Source organism: Misgurnus anguillicaudatus, chromosome 8 (assembly GCF_027580225.2).
Source record: "Misgurnus anguillicaudatus chromosome 8, ASM2758022v2, whole genome shotgun sequence".
In the NCBI taxonomy this organism is placed as follows: Eukaryota; Metazoa; Chordata; class Actinopteri; order Cypriniformes; family Cobitidae; genus Misgurnus; species Misgurnus anguillicaudatus.
The window spans coordinates 34,083,612-34,105,147 of NC_073344.2; the positions used below are offsets into that span (position 1 = coordinate 34,083,612).

The 21,536-nt window shown below is 38.1% G+C and overlaps 1 protein-coding gene and 1 long non-coding RNA gene across 2 annotated transcripts; both read right to left on the bottom strand.

The window, feature by feature from the left end:
* Positions 1-39: 39 nt before the first annotated feature.
* Positions 40-17,968, bottom strand: vps16 (VPS16 core subunit of CORVET and HOPS complexes). The gene is made up of 21 exons (XM_073870749.1): positions 17,667-17,968; positions 16,762-16,862; positions 16,582-16,673; positions 16,348-16,476; positions 14,704-14,848; positions 14,509-14,624; positions 12,963-13,085; positions 12,778-12,833; positions 11,833-12,017; positions 11,654-11,730; positions 11,448-11,579; positions 6,676-6,839; positions 6,385-6,493; positions 6,066-6,200; positions 5,854-5,962; positions 5,104-5,201; positions 4,430-4,534; positions 2,898-3,145; positions 871-967; positions 685-788; positions 40-566 (listed from the first exon to the last, which is right to left on the bottom strand). Exons 1-21 carry the CDS (start codon positions 17,714-17,716, stop codon positions 422-424), a joined length of 2,520 nt encoding a protein of 839 aa, XP_073726850.1. The 5' UTR covers positions 17,717-17,968; the 3' UTR covers positions 40-421.
* On the bottom strand, positions 7,154-9,097 carry LOC141365855 (uncharacterized). The gene is made up of 2 exons (XR_012370813.1): positions 8,537-9,097; positions 7,154-7,736 (listed from the first exon to the last, which is right to left on the bottom strand). It is a non-coding gene; the product is annotated as an uncharacterized lncRNA (long non-coding RNA).
* Positions 17,969-21,536: the final 3,568 nt, after the last annotated feature.

Sequence of the window (21,536 nt, forward strand, 5' to 3'; positions counted from 1 at the left end):
TATTTACCCTCGGATTTATATAACACAATTGAGTCACAATTAGCACAGTACAATGTTTATTTAAAATAACAGGGATTTCAATCTCTACAAGCATTTGATCATTGACAGACAGCTGGGTTATACTACAAATAAACAAACGCAAAGGTTTATATAATGGAATTATAGTACAAAGTTATTAAAGGTTTACAGTGCAGAGGATGATGGAAAGTGCTTTGGGCTGACATGCAAACTTCTTTCTCTTTGTGCACCCACCCAGATAATTTTCTGGCAAACTCTTTCCATCTGCGTCAGCTGTTCTTTTAGCAAAATCTTTCAGTGAAACTTTCCAATATGCCGATTACTTCAAAACAAATAACACGGGAGGCTTTGGGTTCACAGGGGTTCAGTGTTTGGCAGTTCACTTTAAGCAGGGTAAACCGGATCACTTTTTGACAGCGGTGGCTTTAGCCCGGTTTAGACGTTCCATCAATGCCTGATCAGTGTTGGCCGAACAGCGTGACAGGACGGCACTGATCTCGGATTCGTTACGCCTCTCGATAGCCGCTTCCGTTGCACTCTCCAGATCCCTGTGTGAAATAACAGTGCAATAAGTGCAATGAACACCTACAATTGCATAAAATGTCATATATCTTCCAAATTTAAGATGTTGTCTTCTCATGCACATACACACGTCCTAACTCTTACCCTACTGCGAGGTGAGCTTTGACCTTCTGCTCTGGTGTGACTCTGGAAACATATTTCTTTGCTTCATATTTGCTATGGTGTTTTATGCACACTTCGACAAACGGCTGTGCACAACAGAAGGATTGGTTTAATTTTGTGATGGACAGTAAAAAATGACAGCAAGACATCTCAAAGGGCATCAATTACCAGATATCCAATAGGAGATTTCTTGCTTTTAGCAAATTTCTCCAGTTCCTCCCAGTCCCCCTTCTCAGCCAGAGCCTTCAGCTTCAGCCACCAGTACCTGACAAAAACAAATATATTTTTTTTCTTATTTTGTTCGTTCACATTACGTTATTTTTCAGTGTTGTCGAGTGAATTTATATTATATGTGACCCTGTACCACAAAAGCAGTCAATCATTCATTATATACATAATCTGAAAGCTGAATAAAAAACATATGATGTATGGTTTTTATGGTCTTCACGTGTCCACTAAGACCCGAAACCTGCTCTAAAAGTTTCATGTGTGCCTTGGACATGGATCAGGTATAATATTAGTGGCCCCGGGTAATTTAAATGAAGGTGTTTTTGCCGAACAGACCCGAAAAGAACTAAACTATCTGTGCACTGAGTCCATAATGATATAGGAAACTAAGTTTTTAGACAAAAAATATACAATTTAAGTGAATTTGTGCTTAAAACAAGCTAGAAATACTAAGAAAGAAAGAATTTTTTTGCAATGTGCATTTTTTTAAAATATTGAGATAATTGCCTTTAAATTTGTCCAAATTAAGTTCTTAGCAACACATATTACTAATGAGAAATACATTTTTGATATGTTAATGGTAGAAAATGTACAAAATATCTTCATAAAACATGATCTTTGCTTAAAGGAATAGTCCATTTTCTTAAAAGAAAAATCCAGATAATTTACTCACCACCATGTCATTCAAAATGTTGATGTCTTTCTTTGTTCGGTCGAGAGGAGGTTATGTTTTTTGGGGAGAACATTGCAGGATTTTTCTCGTTTTAATGGACTTTAATAAAGCCCAACATTTAATACTTAACTCAACACGTATCAACAGAGTTTCAAAGAACTATAAATGATCCCAAACGAGGCATAAGGGTCTTATCTAGCAAAACGATTGTCATTTTTGACAATAAAAATAACAAATATACACTTTTAAAGCACAACTTCTCCTCATGTAGATCCGGTCGTGATGCGCCAGGTGACCCCACGCAATACGTCATGACGTCAAGAGGTCACAGAGGACGAACGCGAAACTCCGCCCCAGTGTTTACAAATGTGTTGAAAGAGGACCGTTCCGACGTTGTTGTATGTCAACTGATACTAATTAATGTCTTTGTGTCAGTTTATTGTTTACAATGGTCCGCAAATGTGCGTTTTATATATGTAACACGTGACCTCCCTACGTCACTACGCATTTACGTTAAGTCGCGCTGGACCGGACCTACTCGAAAAGTTCTGGTTTAAAAGTACACATTTTTTATTTTTCTTGTCAAAAATGACAATCGTCTTGCCAGACAAGACCCTTATGCCTCGTTTGGGATCATTTATAGTTCTTTGAAACTCCGTTGAAAAAAAACTGTTACGTGTTGAGTTAAGTGTTAATTGTTGGTGTCTATTAAAGTCCATTAAAATGAGAAAAATCCTGCAATGTTTTCCTCAAAAACATACTTTCTTCTGGACTGAACAAAGAAAGACATCAACATTTTGGATGACATGGTGGTGGGTGGATTATGTGGATTTTTCTTTTAAGAAAATTGAATATTCCTTTAATATCCTAATGATTTTTGGCATAAAAGAAAAATATATCATTTTGACTCATACAATGTATTGTTGGCTATTGCTACAAAATATACCCGTGCGACTTATGCAGGGTCACATATGCCAAACCCGATTTGAAATCTTGACTTGACTCAATACAGTAGTCTAGAACATTTACATTTCATTTTGTGTTCTCCAAAAAAAGCTTGAAACAACATGAGGACAGGTACATAATGACAGATTTCTAATTTTAGGTGAACTTTAACCAGAAATTAAACCAGAATGACAAGGCGTCCTAAACACAGACAGAAGGCTCCGCCTACACACTCTTCTGATTGGCTATGATTTTGTTGCATCTCGTCTGATGCGGACAGACAAATATCTTATCGCTTGTGTTATAATAAAGTAATCAATCCATAAATAACGTGGGTAGAGCTATTAACCTCTTATCGGGTACTTTGAAGTCCTTGTAGAGCTGCTCGGCATGCTTGTGTAGTCCCACAGACAGCAGTGCGGTGATGGTGTCATGAAGAGAGAATCCCACCAGCGGCTCGCCCTTCTCCTCCTCAAGCTTCCTCTGGAACCTCAGGAGACGCATTTCTTCTTCCGTGGCCTTGGCTGCGAATTCATTTTTGGCTTTGTAAAACTCATCCACCGCACTTTGTAAGAGACCAATCCGAGCCTCCAGTCTCTGTAAACACACACATACACACCAAAAGCGGAAGAAACAAAGGTGAGACTTTTCACACAGACATTATGGAAAATACACAGAAAATGCATCCAGGATTTGTCCGGGATCGTTTTATTTTTTGTTGATTCACAATGCCAATGATAAAGATCCCATAGAGAAATGTCACGTGTTTAAAGTCCTGCACTTGTTAGTTTCTTTCTCTGGATTTTTCAAACCTCGCATACATTGTACGCGTTGTTGCGCATGCACGTACAGGAGTACCGTACTTTCCGGACTATAAGCCGCACCGGAGTATAAGCCACATCATTCAAAAATGCGTCATTTAGACCAGTGGTTCTCAATCCTGGTCCTGGAGGCCCACTGCTCTGCACATTTTGTATCTCTCTCTTATCTGACAGACTCAGTTCAATTAAATGAGATCTCAGCTAATGAGCTGATGATTTGGATCAGCTGTGCTAAATAAGGGAGACATGCAAAATGTGAAGAGCAGTGGGCCTCCAGGACCAGGATTGAGAACCACTGATTTAGACGAAATAACATATATATGTCACAGTGGACTATACCATAGCATACAGAACTTACCTGGAAGGTTGAATAGGCTAAATGAACCGAACAAGCCAACTAGCGTGAAGTTCACATACTCGTCATTCCACATTACTGAATCCATTGAATTACAAAAATACAGAAGCAGCATATGGCGGACTCTCGCTTCTGTAGATGGTAATGTTGTCTCTTGCCTCATAAATGTCAAAATTAATTCATTCTGACTTATAAGGCGCACCTGACTATAAGACGCAGCACCAGCCAAGATATGAAAAAAAAAAACAGTTTATAGACCGAAAAATACGGTATGTAGTGTGTTGGCCAAGAAAGGCATAGCAATTTGTTGCAATGCGCATGCGTCAAACGTTAGCGCAATAGGCTTTATGCCCAGCTGCACCACCTCCTGAACTTCAGCCAGCTCCTTGTTTCCTGTCTGCCATTATTGGACAAACTGATTAATCCAGGTGTGCCTGACCTCAGTAGTCACAACAACAATAATCAGACACACCTGGATTAATCAGTCTGTCCAACAATGGCAGACAGGAAACAAGGAGCTGGCCGAAGACCAGGAAGTAGTGCAGCTGGGCACAAAGCCCATTGTATGAATCCAATGAACTATGTTTTGCAAGGCTGTGCTTTCGACTGTGCGTGTCGTACACATACACTCACGTATGCATACGAAAACTGACAATACCAAAATCTTGAAGGTCTAAGCTGGTTAAAAAAATAATAAGAGCTAACCGGTTCTTTATAGCTGGCCTTTACATAGTAGTTGCCAAGTTCTTGATGATCATCATCTTGATTGTAGAGATCCTTCAATGTCTCCTGCTCCTGATGTTTACAGAACTTAAAAAACAAAACAAAAACACAACCACAGATTAAAAACAACAATACACTTTTTACAATATTATCAAAATAATTTAAACCCCAATGTAGGGATGCGCGATAATTTGCATGCGATAGTCATTGCGCATCTTATCAGTGAAGCCGGTTCTGTGATTAGTACTAAATCACCATCACCTGCTTTCAGATGGAGCCGCATTTACTACACAAAGCCATAGTTCACTGACAAGCTGAGCATAGATTATCGCGGGGCCTATTATAAGTAAACTAAGGCTTTGTGCAGTAAATGCAGCTCCATCTGAAAGCAGGTGATGGCAATTTTCTACTAATCTGATCAAGGAACCGGCTTCACTGACAAAATGTGCAATGACTATCGCATGCAAATTATCGCCCATTCCTACCGCAATGTTGTCATTGACATTACTGACACTGCTGGTGTTATGTTAATCCTAACCCTGATCAAATTTCCTTTTTAAGACACAACCTAAATGGTAAAAATAAATAAAAAATACAACACCGGCTCAAAAAAGCATGTCCAGGTAATCAAATTTACTGTTTAAGAGTCTGTATACCTGTCTATAAAGGCTTAGAGCCACAGGCTGGTTTCTCAACATCATGAAGAAGTCTCCTCTGTTTAGCTCATTCTTCAGGTACATGACCACTGTATACACTAGCATACAAAAAAAGTGTGCAGGTTAGACCACAAGTATAGGTGCATTGTGTAACTTTCAGAAGGATCTCTTGACAGATATGCAATATAATATACGTTACGAAATTAACTGTATTGTTTTTATTACCTTAGTATGAGCCGTTTTTTATCTATATACACCGCGTGTCTACTTACATGGAAGTCGCCGTCATGTTTCTACAGTAGCCCTAAACGGACAAACTGTTCTATAGATTGTGTTTCGTCACTACGTTGTCTCATTCAATGACGTGTTTGTCCTGCGGCAGCTACCGTAGCTTCTCTATGCGTTTCGAAAGTGAGGGGTGAGCTGTGGACTAAGCCGCTAGTTGCAATTCACGCTAGATGCCGATAAACATCTACATAGTGAACCTTTAATGAAGTGTATCAAATCAATAACTGTGAATGATTCTAATGCCTTTGTTTGATTGGTCAATCATCAAAAAGGATTATAGCTCTGTTCAAAACACTAGTGAGCTGCCTACTTCTTGCTTGTTTACTAGCACCCAACTGTCTATTCAAAGTATACAGCTAATTTCAATTGGTTGGTGTTAGCATGATGCTAAGCTAACCATTATAAAGCTACATGAGGAGCAGCCTACTAGGTTGTGGAACTCAAGTGAACCACTGTACGTCCCGAGGTCTGTGTCTCCACTCTCAATGGCTTTGCTTAAAGCCAGAGGACTCTTCTTCATTTTTAACAACAGCGGCACCTGTTCACCAGAGCGCGGCTCGTGATCCAATAACTGCAGCGAGAGGGAGAAAAGCACTGATAACTCCATAATGATAAAGCAAAAAATGTAAGTGCAATATTAGTCTGCATGTGGCATGTAGTCTTTGCGTGCACACTTTAATAGCCAGCTCTGTGCGTCCGCTGTCATATGCTGTAGTGGCGATTTCTGAGTAAGAGATTCCAGCAGCGTCGGCAAGCTTTGCGCTCATGGCTTTCGCTATGACCTCATCTGACTCCCCCTTTTGCTGGACCTACGCACACACGCACACACATACATACATACAGGAAACCCGTCAACACGATGCATGTCTTGTCTATGCAAACACCAATTATGCACAATTTATATTAACTGATGAATGACTTTTGTAGTTTGTAACGTATGGCATATGTGATTTAGTAACCTATGCATCAGGGGGTACAGTAAAACACACAAACCTTATAGCAGGCCCAGTGTTTAAGCACTCGACTCACTCCCTGATATTCAGGAATCTTTAGATACCGGCAAATCTCAATGGCCAGTGGATAGAATTTACGATACACCAGTCTGAGCAGGGAGAGAAAGTAAAGCTTAAAAAATCTGCTTTGGTCAAATGTTAAAGGCTTTCATATAGATACTGGTAAAGCACGGGGCTGGCAACAGCAAGATCCCGGGATTGATTGCACAGCAAAAGCAAAGTGGCTTTGAATAAAAAAACATTTGTCAAATGCATCAATTTTAAGTCTGACCTGTCGATGAGTATTTGTAAAGTCATCTGTTTGAACTGAGAGTGGGTGAGAGGCATGCCGACTGTATAATCTCGGACCGCATTTAACACCCGTAGGTCCCGACACATACTGACAAACGGCTCCGGAGGAAAACTGCTCAGGAAACACTTCCCAAATGAGGCAGCCTGGAAGGAGAAATAAGACATGTATCCGTGTTTGATGCCAGCTTTTCTGTAGGCACAACATGTTGCCGCTGATGCTCACTTAAAGGGATAGTTCACCTAAAAATGAATTATTTCTGAAGAACGCAAAAGAAGATATTTTGAGAAATGCCGTGCTGGCAAAGTTGATCGATCAATTTGGTCATCTGCATTTTTTGGATCAGATTCGGCACGTATTGCAGGGTTCGTACAGATATTGTCTAATGAAATTCCAGGACTTTCAAGGACTTATCAAGCACCATTTTTTGGGTTTTCAAGGACTACAAATCAGAGATGTATTTTTACAAACATATTCTTTATTTACCTTAAACTCTGAAAAGGAGCATGCATGGATAAAAAATAAAACAATATGGTACAAATTAAGTACAGTAACTCAAATCTGAAGAAGATTGCTCAAATTAAGTTCTTCTGTCAAGTGCTTGAAATGTTTCAGACAGTTCTCTGCCTTACCATGCCCCATAAAGGCAGAATCCAAGTAGTGTGTGGAGACCTTGTTTGCAACTGCATCCAAAAATCTAATGTGCACATCCATCTGCTTTAGCTGAAGTTCCTTGTTAAGAGATTCATCAAACAGCAAGACATATTCTGAACCTGTTTTCACTTTTTCCAGCAGTTGCAGCTTCACATAAGGAGCAATGCCATAATTAACCATGTAGGATGTCTTCTTTTCACCACAAGCAAATGATTTTGCTATAACACTGCCTGGAAACATTAGCTGAAATAATGCAGAATTGTTCTCAGCACTTTTGTTGGAGTAGTGCGATGTAACAGCCTTTAGAGTCCAAAAAATTTCAGCCCTCCAAGTATCATTGTTTCATACAAAGGATCCAAGACTCCTGATGATGTAGTAGGTTGAGGGTTCTGCAAAAGAACATGTACAAAGGAAATTATGGCAAATTTATTCAATCATGGATATCTAGCAAGGATGCAGTATTGGTTGTAAAAGTTCAAGTAATTATTTTATTGCATTCTAATGACTAGTTTGGACTAAAACTATTTTTATATTTTGTAAGGATTTTTTATTTAATTCAAACTACAATTACAAGTCCTTCAAAACACAATATACCACCAGATTGATAGAGAGATAGATTGATATTACCTTTGTGAAATAATGTTTTGTACAAAAGAAACGTTTGTTTTTTAGGCCACTAGGAGGTGCTCTAGCCTAGTCATTATTCATTGATCCGTTCATTGATCCGTTTTCCATAGAGTTATAGGTTTTTGAATATTGGATGACTCCATTTCATTTTTATCACAGATTAGGGCAAATATATATTTTATGTACTATAATATATTAATATAAATTAGCACTGAATTAACATACTTAAATATTTTCAGCATTAATATACTTTATTTCTTGAAGAATTAAAAAACATGCAAACCATATAGTAACAATTATATAATTATAAGACAAAATGTTTCTGCTTTTAATTCAATTTAGTTACAGCTATGACTAGATGTCCTTGTCCATATTAAGAATTTTCTGGCGGTTCACGTTAATTTCTTCTATGAATTCGTTTTTGAATTTCTATGCGAGAGCGCCCTCTGGCTTCGAGTATGAATGAAACATACACTGCACGTGCACATTTACAGCGCTCCGTTCACATAATTTTGGATACAAATAAAATGATCACACACACAAACAACAACAAAATGCTTACCTGCTGCTTTGAGACAGTGGGGGCGAAATATTCTCGGACGGATGTTGATCCAGTGCGGCCAACTGCATTGACATGACGCTCCCCTTGCATGTGAACCTTCAGCGCCGACTCGCCCATGTTTGAAATTTCGAGAGATTTGCTGCATATTTTACACTGTGCACGATGAACACTTTTTGGATCCTCAAGGAGCCAATTTTTATTTACCTCCTTTTCCAGCTATGCTGGATTAAACTTGCACTTCCCCGGGTATTGTCTCTTACCATTCTGTAACTGTGCTCCACGTGAGTGACGTCAGAACGAGCAGTTAATGAGATACGTAAAGTGGAAGGGGAGGAGGGGGAGCGCTAATTTCGATTAAAATAAATGTTTTTGCATTTTATTGAAAAATAAACACTTTAAAATTATTTTAAAAATCTATATATTGTCTTTGAATAATCCCAGCACTTTTCAAGTACTTCTTCATAAATATGGCTGTTTTCAAGGGTTTTCAAGGACTTAAATTTAAAAAAGTCAAATTTAAGTACTTCAAGCACTTTAAGCACCTTGTACGAACCCTGGTATTGATAAGGTAGTAAAGACGATATTAACTCGTGTCAGCATTGCATTGTGAGCTAATCTTCAAAGCGTGTTGAGGAGTGCCACATTTCCGGCTGACGCTCCTGAGGTATTAAGGCCAATCACAACCTACATATTAGTTGGCCAATCGGATGACACAGCGCTTTTCAGAAAATTATCTTTGTACAAAATCAGAGCGTTTCAGGGAGAGAGGGATTTATGGAGCAACAATAATGTATGGTATGTGGAAAATAATGTTTTTTAAAACTATAAACACATTGTATTACACCAAATACACAAAATAGGTAATATCTAATAGATGCCTAATTTTGCAAGATTTAATATAAGTCTAGAGTGTGCCCAAGATGTGTCTGTGAAGTATCAGCTTAAAATTCCCTACAGATCATTTATTATAGCTAGGGCTGTCGATAGATTAAAATATTTAATCTAGATTAATCGCATGATTTCATGAGTTAACTCGCGATTAATCGCAAATTAATCGCACATTTTTATCTGTTTTAAATTTACCTAATTGTATCACTTTTCAAGTTTTTAATGCTCTAATCAGCATGGATTTGGTCAATATAGATGCTATATGCAAATGTATGTTTACAACAGCCTGTTTACATTTCAACAGAACCATCAGCCATAGTTTTATATATGATTTTCCCTTTAGAAGACCTTGTTCTTTCTCCATTTCTGTTTGCTGCTGCATCATTTGTGACCTGTGCTGGCATGGGATGAGCACATTTTCAAAAATTTGTTATTTATATTTCATCATTTTCTATTTAAAAAACTTCAAAACAATTGGAACAATTGTTGGAATCTGAGAAAGCATGACAGAACTATACCTGTTTACGCAGATCAAAAACAATATCAATATATGTTACATATATGTTTTTCTTTTATAGTTTAATTTTGACATTGAGACAGACTGCTTTAAAGGTGCAGTGTGTAATTTTAAGAAGGATCTTTTAACAGAAATGCAATATAATATACAAAACTACATTATCATGGGTGTATAAAAACCTTTTTATAATGAATTATGTTTTTATTACCTTAGAATGAGATGTTTTTATTTACATGCACGAGGGTCCCCTTACGTGGAAGTCGCCATTTTGTGCCGCCATGTTTGTACAGAAGCCCTTAACGGACAAACATTTCTGTCTCTGACGATGACATATTTTCCTGTGGCGGCTACTGTAGCTTCTCTATGCGTTTCAAAAGTGAGGGGTGAGCAGTGGGCTGAGCCTTTGGTTGCAATTTGTAACCTCACCACTAGATGCCAATAAAATTTACACACTGCACCTTTAAGATAATGCAGGCTAATGCAAGGGTTTAATATAATGATACAATGATACACAACAGATACTTTTACTCAACAGTTAACCAAACATTCACTTCAGATATAACAGATTATAGGTCATACCTGCGTGAATTCTTGTCAAAACAGATATTTTTAAAACTGTAATTTTGTGTTAGATGTCTATATATATATATATATATATATCAGGTCGCGCACTCGTGCGTTTGTGTGCATGCGCTTCAGACGTCTGCGTCAGACATCGCTTTTGAGTCTTGTCACTCTTAATAACTCTTTTAACATCCATCAGGTCCCCAACTTTATCTCTAATAATTATTTTAACATCAAACATGACCTGCAAGTCCTGCAGTCTATTTTCTATAATTTTGGAATGCTTTAAAAACGAAACCAAAGTGAAGCAATTGCTTTAGATTATGAATTTGGGACGGTACACCTCTCAGGAAACGTGCAGATAAAGATCATTTTAGATGTTTAATGACTATTTACAGCATTGGATTCGCTAGATGAGAGTTTAATGTTCTTATTTTTATGAAAACCTCCGACTCATCTAGATAGCACAGATCACTTTCTGCGTCTCAATTCATCCAGCTGTGGGTCAAACAGAAATTGTGTGTTGCGTTAATCGCGCGTTAATAAAATTAGTGAAGTTAAAATGAATTTGCGTTAACGCGTTATTAACGCATTAATTTTGACAGCCCTAATTATAGCATATCGAAAAATGCCCCCATTTGGGTGGAAGAAAAAATGCTTTTGTGTCTGTACCTTTAAATGCAAATTAGCTACTGCTCCTTACTCCCTTAGCAAAACAGACAGTGAGTGCTTTCAGGATACCTTTATAATATTAATTATTATCTCACATACTAGCTTGTTTGGATTACTTTCATGATGAATGTGTGTGCTTTTTGAAACTTCAATCAGTAGTAACAAAATCAAATACATCTAGGATGGCATGAGGGCGAGTAAATGATGAGAGTTTGATAATTTTTTGGGTGAAATGTTCCTTTAATGCAGCGTTGTGGGTGTGCGTCTTACCCTCATGAGAGTTTTCTGCGTCTCGGGTTCATGCTCGTGACCGGCTGCCTCCACGCACTGCTTCACCGCCTCGCCCAGCAGATTCTGTTCGGTGATCTCTCTTAGATACTCATCTGACTTCTGGCTCTTTTTCTGCACACCAAGAAAGTTTCATTAGCAACAATATCCCACAAATAGGGGGGTCTGGTACAACAAACGTGTCTTACTTCATATTCTTTATATGCCTCCAGAAGTAAAGCTCCAGGAGCCATTGAAGCTATTTTAAAGATCTCTTCACATGCATCTGTAGAAGATTATGGGACAAAAATGAAACGCTTCATTGGCTGATTGAAGTGCAGTCAGAATTTGCTGTAATATGGATTTGTCTGTAAGATCATCATCTAACCTGGGACCTCTTGCAGAAGCTCATGGTGTGTTTTGTTGATGATCCTGATCCCGTCCAATTCTGGCACCAGAAGACAGTCTTCATCAAGGTGGTACTGAATAGTCTCTTTACACTCGCCCACTACTAGTAACAGCCCGTCCCACATGATCACCACTGATGGCTGCTGACTTTTGGGTCGCTGGCACCTGCAGGATAAAATAGTAATAGTGAATGGGAAGAATATTATCTGATTTGCATCATTTAACTGTTAAATACAGGGTTCCCACACCTTAGTTAACTTCAAATTCAAGGACCTCTCAAGGACTTTTTAGGTGCAATACCCTCCAATTCAAGAACTAAATGTGGGGACACGTTACAAGTGAGAGCAAGGTTACATTGTGTTACCTTTTAAGATACATTGTTACAATTCCCTTTTGAGGGAACTTGCGCTGCGTCACTGCGGAATGTATATATCAAATTCAACCAATGGTGAGGCTTAACAACAAAGACAGGGTGATGCGGGAGCGAGAAAGTATATCGCTATCTGAAATATGGCCAGGGACGCAGGAAGTATGGCAAGGGAGACGCAGCTTCTCGTTCCCTTCTTAGGGAACAACAGTTAGATACGTAACCCGAGACATTTTCATGTGTCCAACACAACTATGGAAAAATGATTCATTTTGGTATGAATCAACATTTACATACAGAAGATATAAGCATTTAAAGCAAACAGTTTAGCATGTGTGCTTAAAAAGTCTACACTACACAGGGAATAATATGGATTTTGTCCAGAAAACTTCTTGCATAAAGTAGATTCAAGCACATTCAATGACCTGTATCTATGTATGTATATTTTTAAAAACTTCCCAGGGCCTTGAATTTTTTCCCAAAGATTTACAAACTTTCAAGGATTTCAAGGACCTGTGGAAACCATGTAAATAATTCAAACAGAAAATAATTTCATACCATGCCATCTGTTTTGGGGGAGTTTTGATATTGGTGTCTACCTCGCTGAGTTTCTCCTGCGAAAGAAACATCAATCATCAGATGCTATGAAATGCCGCATTGCTGAGCCAGAAATGTGAGACTAACACAATAAATTAAATTCTTTCTGGTAAAGACAATGAAGTTTATTGTTAGGTTTCACTTACCTTTAGGTTGGAAGTACCCATCCACACATGGCCAGAGTCTGTGAGGAGAGCCAGATATTTATAACTGAATGAGACACACATGTGAATCACACTGGATGCTTGTGGAGAGAGACCTGGAGGAGTCTGATACACACAAATACAGACAGATCAAAATCCATTATGTTGCATTGACCAAGTAGTTTAACTATACTGCCCTCCAAAGGCTAAAAGCAGTAACTACACAAACACAGAAAAAATGCCCTTGAAGGGGAAAATTAGGCAACGTTAAAATAAAAACAACCCAGTTACTTTGTTTTGGTAAACCAATCTCTGCAAGCATGTGAATTAGGTCATTGAAATTTGTTTCCCCTTGTGATGCCAGAAGGGGATCTTATTATAATAATATATTATATATTTATATTAAATTGTAATATAATAACCCTAGAGATAAATATTTGATTTTTACCATTTTGGAATCCATTCAGCTGATCTCCGGGTCTGGCGGTACCACTTTTAGCATAGCTTAGCATAATCCATTGAATCCGATTAGACCATAAGCATCGCGCTCAAAAATTCCCAAAGAGTTTCAATATATTTCCCATTTAAAACTTGACTCTTCTGTAGTTATAGTGTACTAAGGCCGTCGGAAAATTAAAAGTTACGATTTTCTAGGCTGATAGGAACTATGCTCTCATTCTGGCGTAATAATCAAGGACTTTGCTGATGTAACATGGCTGCAGCAGGAGCAATGATATTACGCAGTGCCCGAAAATAGTCCCCTACTATTGAAAGTAACCAAGGGGACTATTTTCGGATGCTGCGTAACTTTCCGTCGGTCTTAATATACGATGTAACTACAGAAGAGTCAAGTTTTAAATAGGAAAATATTGAAACTCTTTGGTCATTTTTGAGTGTGATGCTAATGGTCTAATCAGATTAAATGGATTATGCTAAGATTTACTAAAAGTGGTAACGTCAGACCCGGAGATCGGCTGAATGGAATTCAAAACGTTAAAAATCAAATGCTGAACTCTAGTGGGGAGCTGGAAAATGAGATTTTTTTTTAATGTGGAGTATTTTAAGCTAAAACTTCATTTACGTACTCTGGGGACACCAAAGACTTTACACCTTAGATAAGTCTCATAATATGTCCCCTTAAAAAGTTTTTACACCAGCCGGTCAAATATGTTACTGCAATTTTGACACACTGAAATGGGACAAATTTATACTGGGAGACCTTGTCAAAAGACAGAACGGATGTCACAAAGCACATTTGAAACCTTAATTCAATTTTGACCAAATGTGTAGTTCCTGCACTTTGCCTTTGTATGGCAAATACTAAAAGAGTCTTTTGGACTATGGCTGTCCTTAGATGAGAAACCTCAAACCAATGGTCGAGGTTTCATACAGACCATCACGTGTAAATAATTTAATTATAAATTAGGATAAAATGCATAAGGTAAAATTGTTATATAATGGTAATGCACATGTATCTGTGTGGCTGTTACAGTGAGGATCCACTGTATAAACCTGACATTTATTTGGTGTGTGTATGAACTGTCATTACCACAGATGTACAGGTTGCATTATCTAGGATGTACAGATTAGATCCATTGGAAACCAGCACTTTACTTTGCCTGTCCTGAGACAGTACTGCCCAGCACGTGGGTGCCCCCTGTAAACCTGGAAAACCATATTGCTTAGTTAAAACAATCACCAGTCGACATCTCAAGCAATGCCAAATAACAAACAAATGTTTTACCTAGAAGTTCAGCTAGCCTCCTCGGTTTTACGTCTTCGATGTTTGAGGCCAGAATGAACCGCGACGCACCTGTCAATATAGCAACTCCAGTCCCATAAGGCGAATGGAAAATCTTGGTCTCCAGCACGCGACTCTGAGAAACTTCCTTTGAGAGTGTTAAAGGATCAATGCTGTAAATCAGTCTTAAACTAATGCTTGTTTAAAAGTGTAAATAGTAAAAAAGTAGGACCACCAAATGAATTTGCAAAAAAAAGACAGGTTTCCCAAACACTTCCCCATCTACCATTGGTCAGTCAAACAAACAGTCCTGGAGCAAACGCACATCATTGGTTAATCTAAACATTGCACATTGAAGTACACACTTTGAAATGTGCACAATGTATCAAATGTGACCCTGTCTGTGAAATCCACGCTAAAGTCTCATAATCTGATTCACATTAGGTATGTTTACATGCAACCAAATAATCCTTATTGATGGCTCAACCAGATCGAAAAGCCTTCATGTAAACACCTTAATCAATACGATTGAGGTTGATCGATGCAAATTTCAATCGTATTCCAAAGGGGTGGTGTGGTCCATGTAATACGATCATCAGAAGTGCGCATGTAAACGCGTGAATCATAGTATTTTCTCAATCGGATGCAAAAATACCTTGCGCAGAAGAATTGTGCTAAAGTTCATGTCTTATATTTACCTATTATTTACGCATCACATGATTCCCGTGACAGAAACGGCAATGGCAACATGCATTATTAAGGTAATTGGGACACGCACTGTACATTCTGCAATCTGCAGCGTTCATGTCTTTCATAACATTGGGCTACATAAAGCAATAAAATCGCGTTGTGCCTTTCGAAAGTATGTTTTCTTTGCCTTTATCTAAAAACTTCTTAAGAGCAACTTTCTCATCCAGAGATAAAGCGTTAACTCGATAAAAGATGTGGCGCACTGCGTTGCCAAGTCCTCGGCTTTTTTCAGATTTGGGCTACTTTTAAACCATTTCAGCTAGTTGTTTTCTTTTTGCGGGTTAAAGATGAAATGATTTAGTTTATTAGGTATTGGCATTTAGATGCTTTCGGGCTAGTTTTGATACGCAAATCTGGCAACCCTGCCTGTGCGCAGATGTTCGGTTCGGATTCTATAGAATGTACATGTAAACAAACATTTTAATCAGATTGCAATGTTTAGGGTGCATGTAAACTGTACTGTCGTAACCTGCAATTGGATTCAATTCAGTCAGATTGACAAAACTGTAAACATAGCCATTGATTTCAATCTTTGACATGACCTTACTCAGTCAATATTAAAAATATCAAGGTTAAATTATCCAAGAATCTTCTTTACGTTATATAGGATGATTTTATGTAGAAATCAGGGCCACAAAGAAACATTGGCTGTGTCAAAAATAGCACACTATTACCTACATTAGTTCACTAATATAGTTCATTTGAATTTGAGTTGCAGATAGCTTTGAGTGTACATCGGTTGTACGCTCATTATTGCAGTGCATTGTGGTTGAATGAGTGCACTCAATAATGATTTTGGACACACCTAAAAATGTATGGTTCCCTCAAATAGTGCACTATTTAAGAGTATACAGGGCTATTACGGACACAGTCATTCTTTAGAAACAGTGTTCTCACATTGCCCATGCTGAAGTGTCTCTTAAAGCTTCCGAAGAGATCATAGACAAGAACAGTGCCGTCTTCCTGAACACACAGCAGTTCATCAGACACCGTCCATCCTAGCTGTTTCACCTCACCACTTTTCCACTGAAAACAAAAGAGAGAGAGAGATCACTGTACATTATATACTTATTATGATTGTATTGCCGCACTGTTTAATAATGCAAAGTCAATGTTGTTGTCTGCTCTTACCGGGAAGCTGGCCAGAGCCAATCCAGAAGAAGAGTAGATTTCTAACTGAGGTCTGGTACTGGGCGAGCGTTGTTGGGGCAACCTTAAGAGAGCTGAAAGAGAAAGAGGGGCGTCATTCGAATCAGACACCACGAAAAACCTCTACGACATTCTGCTGGGTTGATCTACTCCAAAACTCACCGATGGGACCCCCATATGGAGCTGCTGCGATCATACCGTTTTTCAGACAGTCTTTTAGACCATCCCTCAGGTTCCAGGTCATCTCATACAACTCAATCTTTCTGTTCCAGGAAATAAAACAAGTGGAAGCTTTAAAAAGCTGTTTCACCCAAGATGAACAAATTTAATACCTTCCTCAACTGTAATCATAGTTTTAAAATTCTGTCATCATTTACTCACTCTCATTTTGTTACAAACCCACATAAATTTATTTGTTGTGATGAAACCAAAGGAAGATATTATGAAAAATTTGTTTGTAACCCATTTACATAGTAGGAAAAAAGAATACTATGTTAGTAAAGGGGGTCCACGAACTGTTTCAAAGAAAATTTCTCAAAATATCTTCCTCTGTGCTCATCAGAACAAAAAAACTATACAGGCTTGTAACAACATGAGAGTGAATGATGACAAAATTTTAATTTTTGGGTAAACTATCCCTTTAATATGGGGTTTGTAAGTATTAAGATGATAATAAGCACGTGTAAAAGCAGTAAAATTGGATTAAAAGGGGGGCGTGACTCATTAACTGTCAAAGTACTGTAACTGTCCATAAAACAAACTGAGGTATTTGTTAAGGAAAATAAGCATTAGCATGACCACATTCAAAAACTAGCTGTAAAATGTTAAATAGTCTCACTCAATATTACCATGGTAAATCTCAATAGGTAAGTTAAACCCGTAATGCAGTCGTGCTACCACATGACAACTGTCACATGACTCCAGCGATTTTTTCAAAACAGACATTCAGTTTTAAAGGATACATTTCACGCGCTTCACTACTGAGTAAGTTTGTTTTGCATGTTGTCATATATTCACGCTCTGTATATTTCGTAAACATAATGATTTTAAGATGTTCTGTTATTTACCTGTAAAACGCATCTCCCAAAGGATTCCAGTTCGCTGTGACAAACGCCATGTTCTCCACAGCCGATGAAAAGCGTATAAATGTATAAAAAAACCCACAATTAACACCGCATTACTGTTTCTGTTATGATATTGTACTGTTTATTTCGGTCTTCCTCGCCCATCTCTTCCTATAACGTCTTCTTCTGCCTCAGTGATGGGGTCAGCGCATGACTTCTGCGCCCTCTGGTGTTTCGATGGTATCACTATGCTAATGAGAAATAACTTAAATATTGCACTTCAACAAAACAAACACATAGAACCACGGGGCTAAGCAAATCATTAAATACATATGTTAAAGGATTTACATATTATTACATTTAATACTAAAAATCTTAATAGCTTATGATTATATATTTAAATCTCCTTAAAAAAAGAAACAAATACGTTATTTTACAATATTGACAGTTGTGAATATTAAACAAAGTAAATTAATACAAGAGAATTAACTTTATGCGACGCTGTGCAGATCGATCGAAGTATGATATTGAAGTATCTTACGGCGCCAAAAGAACTGACAGACGGATGACGACGTCAAAGTACCGCGAGAGCGATTCGAGGAATCATACGGAGAAGCTTAATTTTGATTCGCTCTCGCGCTACTTTGACGTCATCCGCCTGTCAGTTCTTTCAATGCCACATGAAGTCGAACGCACCTAAGTTATATGATGGGGCTGCACTTGTATTTTAGTACCCAGTCATTGCAGTAATGGAGATTTGAATGGGATTTAATAGATAAGTCCGTTTTCAAGACTTAATGCACCACATGGAGAAAGTTAACTTTGTCCGTCAACGTGCAAGCAAAAATAAAATGAATATCTACCTACCACATGGTGTCGCTGCTTACTCACATGTCGCATGTTCACAGCTGCTGCCCCACATCTGCTTTGGACACCTGTTGTGAAGTTTGGTCCAGTATAATGAATAGAAGAATAGCTGTGGTGGGTTGGCTTTGTAAGGGAAGGCTGAAGCGTACATAGTATTAGCTGTTCTGTTCGTGTCTTTGTATCGCCTAGTTCTCATTGAAATGTCACCTCATAGTGTAACAGGCTGTAATCAGGATCTTTTGTAGTGGGAGATAACATACTGCTGTTGAGCGTCTCAAAATCACATCATTGTGAAGATCACAATACCAGTCCTGCTATAATTATACCCATCTTGTGTGGGGTTTAGGGTTCACCATTAAATTGTCAATCAAATGACAATTCTGTGTGTGCTCTTTTCATAAATGAACATCAAATAAATAGATGATAAGCTAAAGGATAAAAAGCTTCAGAGACAATAACATTGTTATTCTAATAACACACTTCATCATTCTAGTAAACTTTCTGGTGTTAGTTTTGTACAGTTGCTTTATTTGGTTAATATAAAGGTAACTTGGAGGATGTATTTAGATATCAGTTAAAAAGATGTGAGAGTTTGGTGTAAAACTGTTTATATGTATCACACTTAAAATCAATCAAAAACATGTGAGACACATAACAAAGCAAGGAATTAACATTTTTGAGAGTGGGAGGGATGTCTCGGGTGGGACGTATTCAATTATTTTCCACTTGAACTGAAGAAAGACAATTTTTATTAGACATTTAGCTGTACTGGGATAAATAATGTCATTTTTTATTTGAATACAGAACATGTCAAGCTGTCCCTATAGCAAATCACAGTTTAACACAAAAGCAATATCAAAAGCATGATAGCAGTGCCCAGTGGTACTGTATGACTCAGAGTATCTGTAAACATGTTATCTGCCAAATAATGTCTCAACACAATGTGGTATGGGGAGATATTTATTTGAAGATAAAAAGATTGTCATACTTAATTTGACAGGATTTTTAAGGTGTTATCAGAGCCTTATACCACTTTTCCACCGTCCCCTTACGAAAATGAACCATGGTTTTATTACAGTTAAAACTAATAAATTATGGTTGCTTTAGTAAAATCATGGCTACCACAAAATAACCACAGTTTTGCAGTTTTGGGCCAAACCGGTAGAGTACGATTACAGTTATGTTACCACTTAAAGTGACAATGAAACGGAAGTAGCGATAGTCTGATTTTGCCCCGTTGTGACATATATCCAAGTCAAACGGCTTCTGAAAGGTAAAAAGGTAGGGCTGGACTCGAATTTGTCCAATTAATTGGATCGTTGGAAGTCGATTCATGTTGCTATTGGCTAATTGCTGCAATCTTTTCCTAGGCCCTGCCCACCTGCCATACCCTGTGACCAGAAGTAAAGAGAGATACGGCTTGTTCGGCTTCATGCAGCGTCGCAAGAATCGCGAGAGGGATTCGGAATCAGACTCCTCTGTGTGGTTTCTGGAATTGGTCTAATGGTACTTTGATGTCATAGATGACTTTGCTGCTATGTTGAATCCAAGCGTGCCGCACAAGCCTTGAAAAGTGAAGCCAAAGCATCTCGATCGCCCCCCAGTGACTGGTCCCAGTATAGGTCATAAACCCCGCCTCCCCCATGTTATTCAATGGGACTTGAGATCAACTAAACAAATTAATTACACTTCAATTATCTTTTTTCCGAAGCTGGTTTCTGTCATTTACTGTAGTTTTAATCACGTTGATGAAAATTGTAATGTTTGTTTTTAAAATAAGTTTGTTTTTAGTTTGTTATTTAATGCTATAAAAACAGTGGTGTCACATCATGATTGACAGCTGTAATATGCGCATTCCGCGAGCGCGAGGCCTTGATTTTGCGGCTTTATTTTCTGCTCACTACTGCGCAGAACTGGTCCCGAAATTGCTAATGCACAGACTCAAAATGTCAGCGCCGTATCGGGACACTGGCGGCTTCACTTTTCACCAATGGAAGAGAGCGAACGGGCGTCGTCCATCTTTTTTGCAGTCTATGGTTGAATCCAATACTCAGCGCTGGTACTGTCGGACCAATCAGGTTCCTTTACGACTACAAGACCTTAATCATTAGGCTTGTTCGACTTCATGCGGCGCCGAAAGAACTCCTCCACTCCTCAAAGTCTACACTGTAAAGGAAGTACTTTGCTGCCTTGGATTTTTTTGTTGAATCAACTCGGATTTACAAGTAATTTCAACTTACTATTATTTATCTTGACTAGAGATGAGTTGTTATAACTACAGATGAGTTGTTATAACTGATAAAATGAAGTTGACTTTTCTCAACAATATTTTATAAGTCCCTGTTGACATGACTTGTAAATCTTTGTTGATTTAACAAAAAAATTTAAGGCAGCAAAGTTTTTTTTTACAATATATTGTTTCGAGGAGGGGAGGAGATTTGCGTTTTTGATTAAAGATTTTGGGGGCGCATGAATTTTTCAAAAATAATAAAGCACAGAGATAAGTCATTTGTAAAAAAAAACAATATTTCTAAAAAAATTATTTTTTTAATGTAAATTGCATTACCTGGTTTGGCACGGCACGATTACATACCATCTTTGCCTCGTAATTCTCAGCACTTATTTAAAAGTTCCAAGGCACCAACTTTCCAAAGGATGCTATTATCAGTCTTAAACATGGAAATGAAACCATTCGAGAACGGTTTGGCACGCTGATGGAAAAGCGGCTTTAAGTGGCGGTCACACTAGACTTTGAGCATGCAACTATTTTTTTTGGATGTTTCGGCGAATATGGGAGCGCTTCATAAATTGGTGCTTTTCAGTAGAGAGAAAGTCACGCCATGAAGTACCGGTTTTCTAATGGTCACATGTCTTCCTGTAATCTGAATTTCGCAGGGCAAAGTTCACCAGACTTTGGTACCAAGCAAAATATATTAGCATGACTCTGCGTTTGCGGTCTGACGCATTCTCATACAGACAGAGCGCAATGCGTCATAACCTGAAAAC

What these genes read in the sequence shown, in the direction of transcription:
- vps16 (XM_073870749.1), bottom strand. Translation starts at nt 17,716, where the DNA reads ATGGCGTTTGTCACAGCGAACTGGAATCCTTTGGGAGATGCGTTTTAC. An exon ending in AACACTGGGCCTGCTATAAG is followed by an intron (nt 6,201 to 6,384) that starts GTTTGTGTGTTT and finishes GTGTGTGCGTAG; the next exon opens with GTCCAGCAAAAGGGGGAGTC. An exon ending in AAAGCTCACCTCGCAGTAGG is followed by an intron (nt 567 to 684) that starts GTAAGAGTTAGG and finishes TATTTCACACAG; the next exon opens with GGATCTGGAGAGTGCAACGG.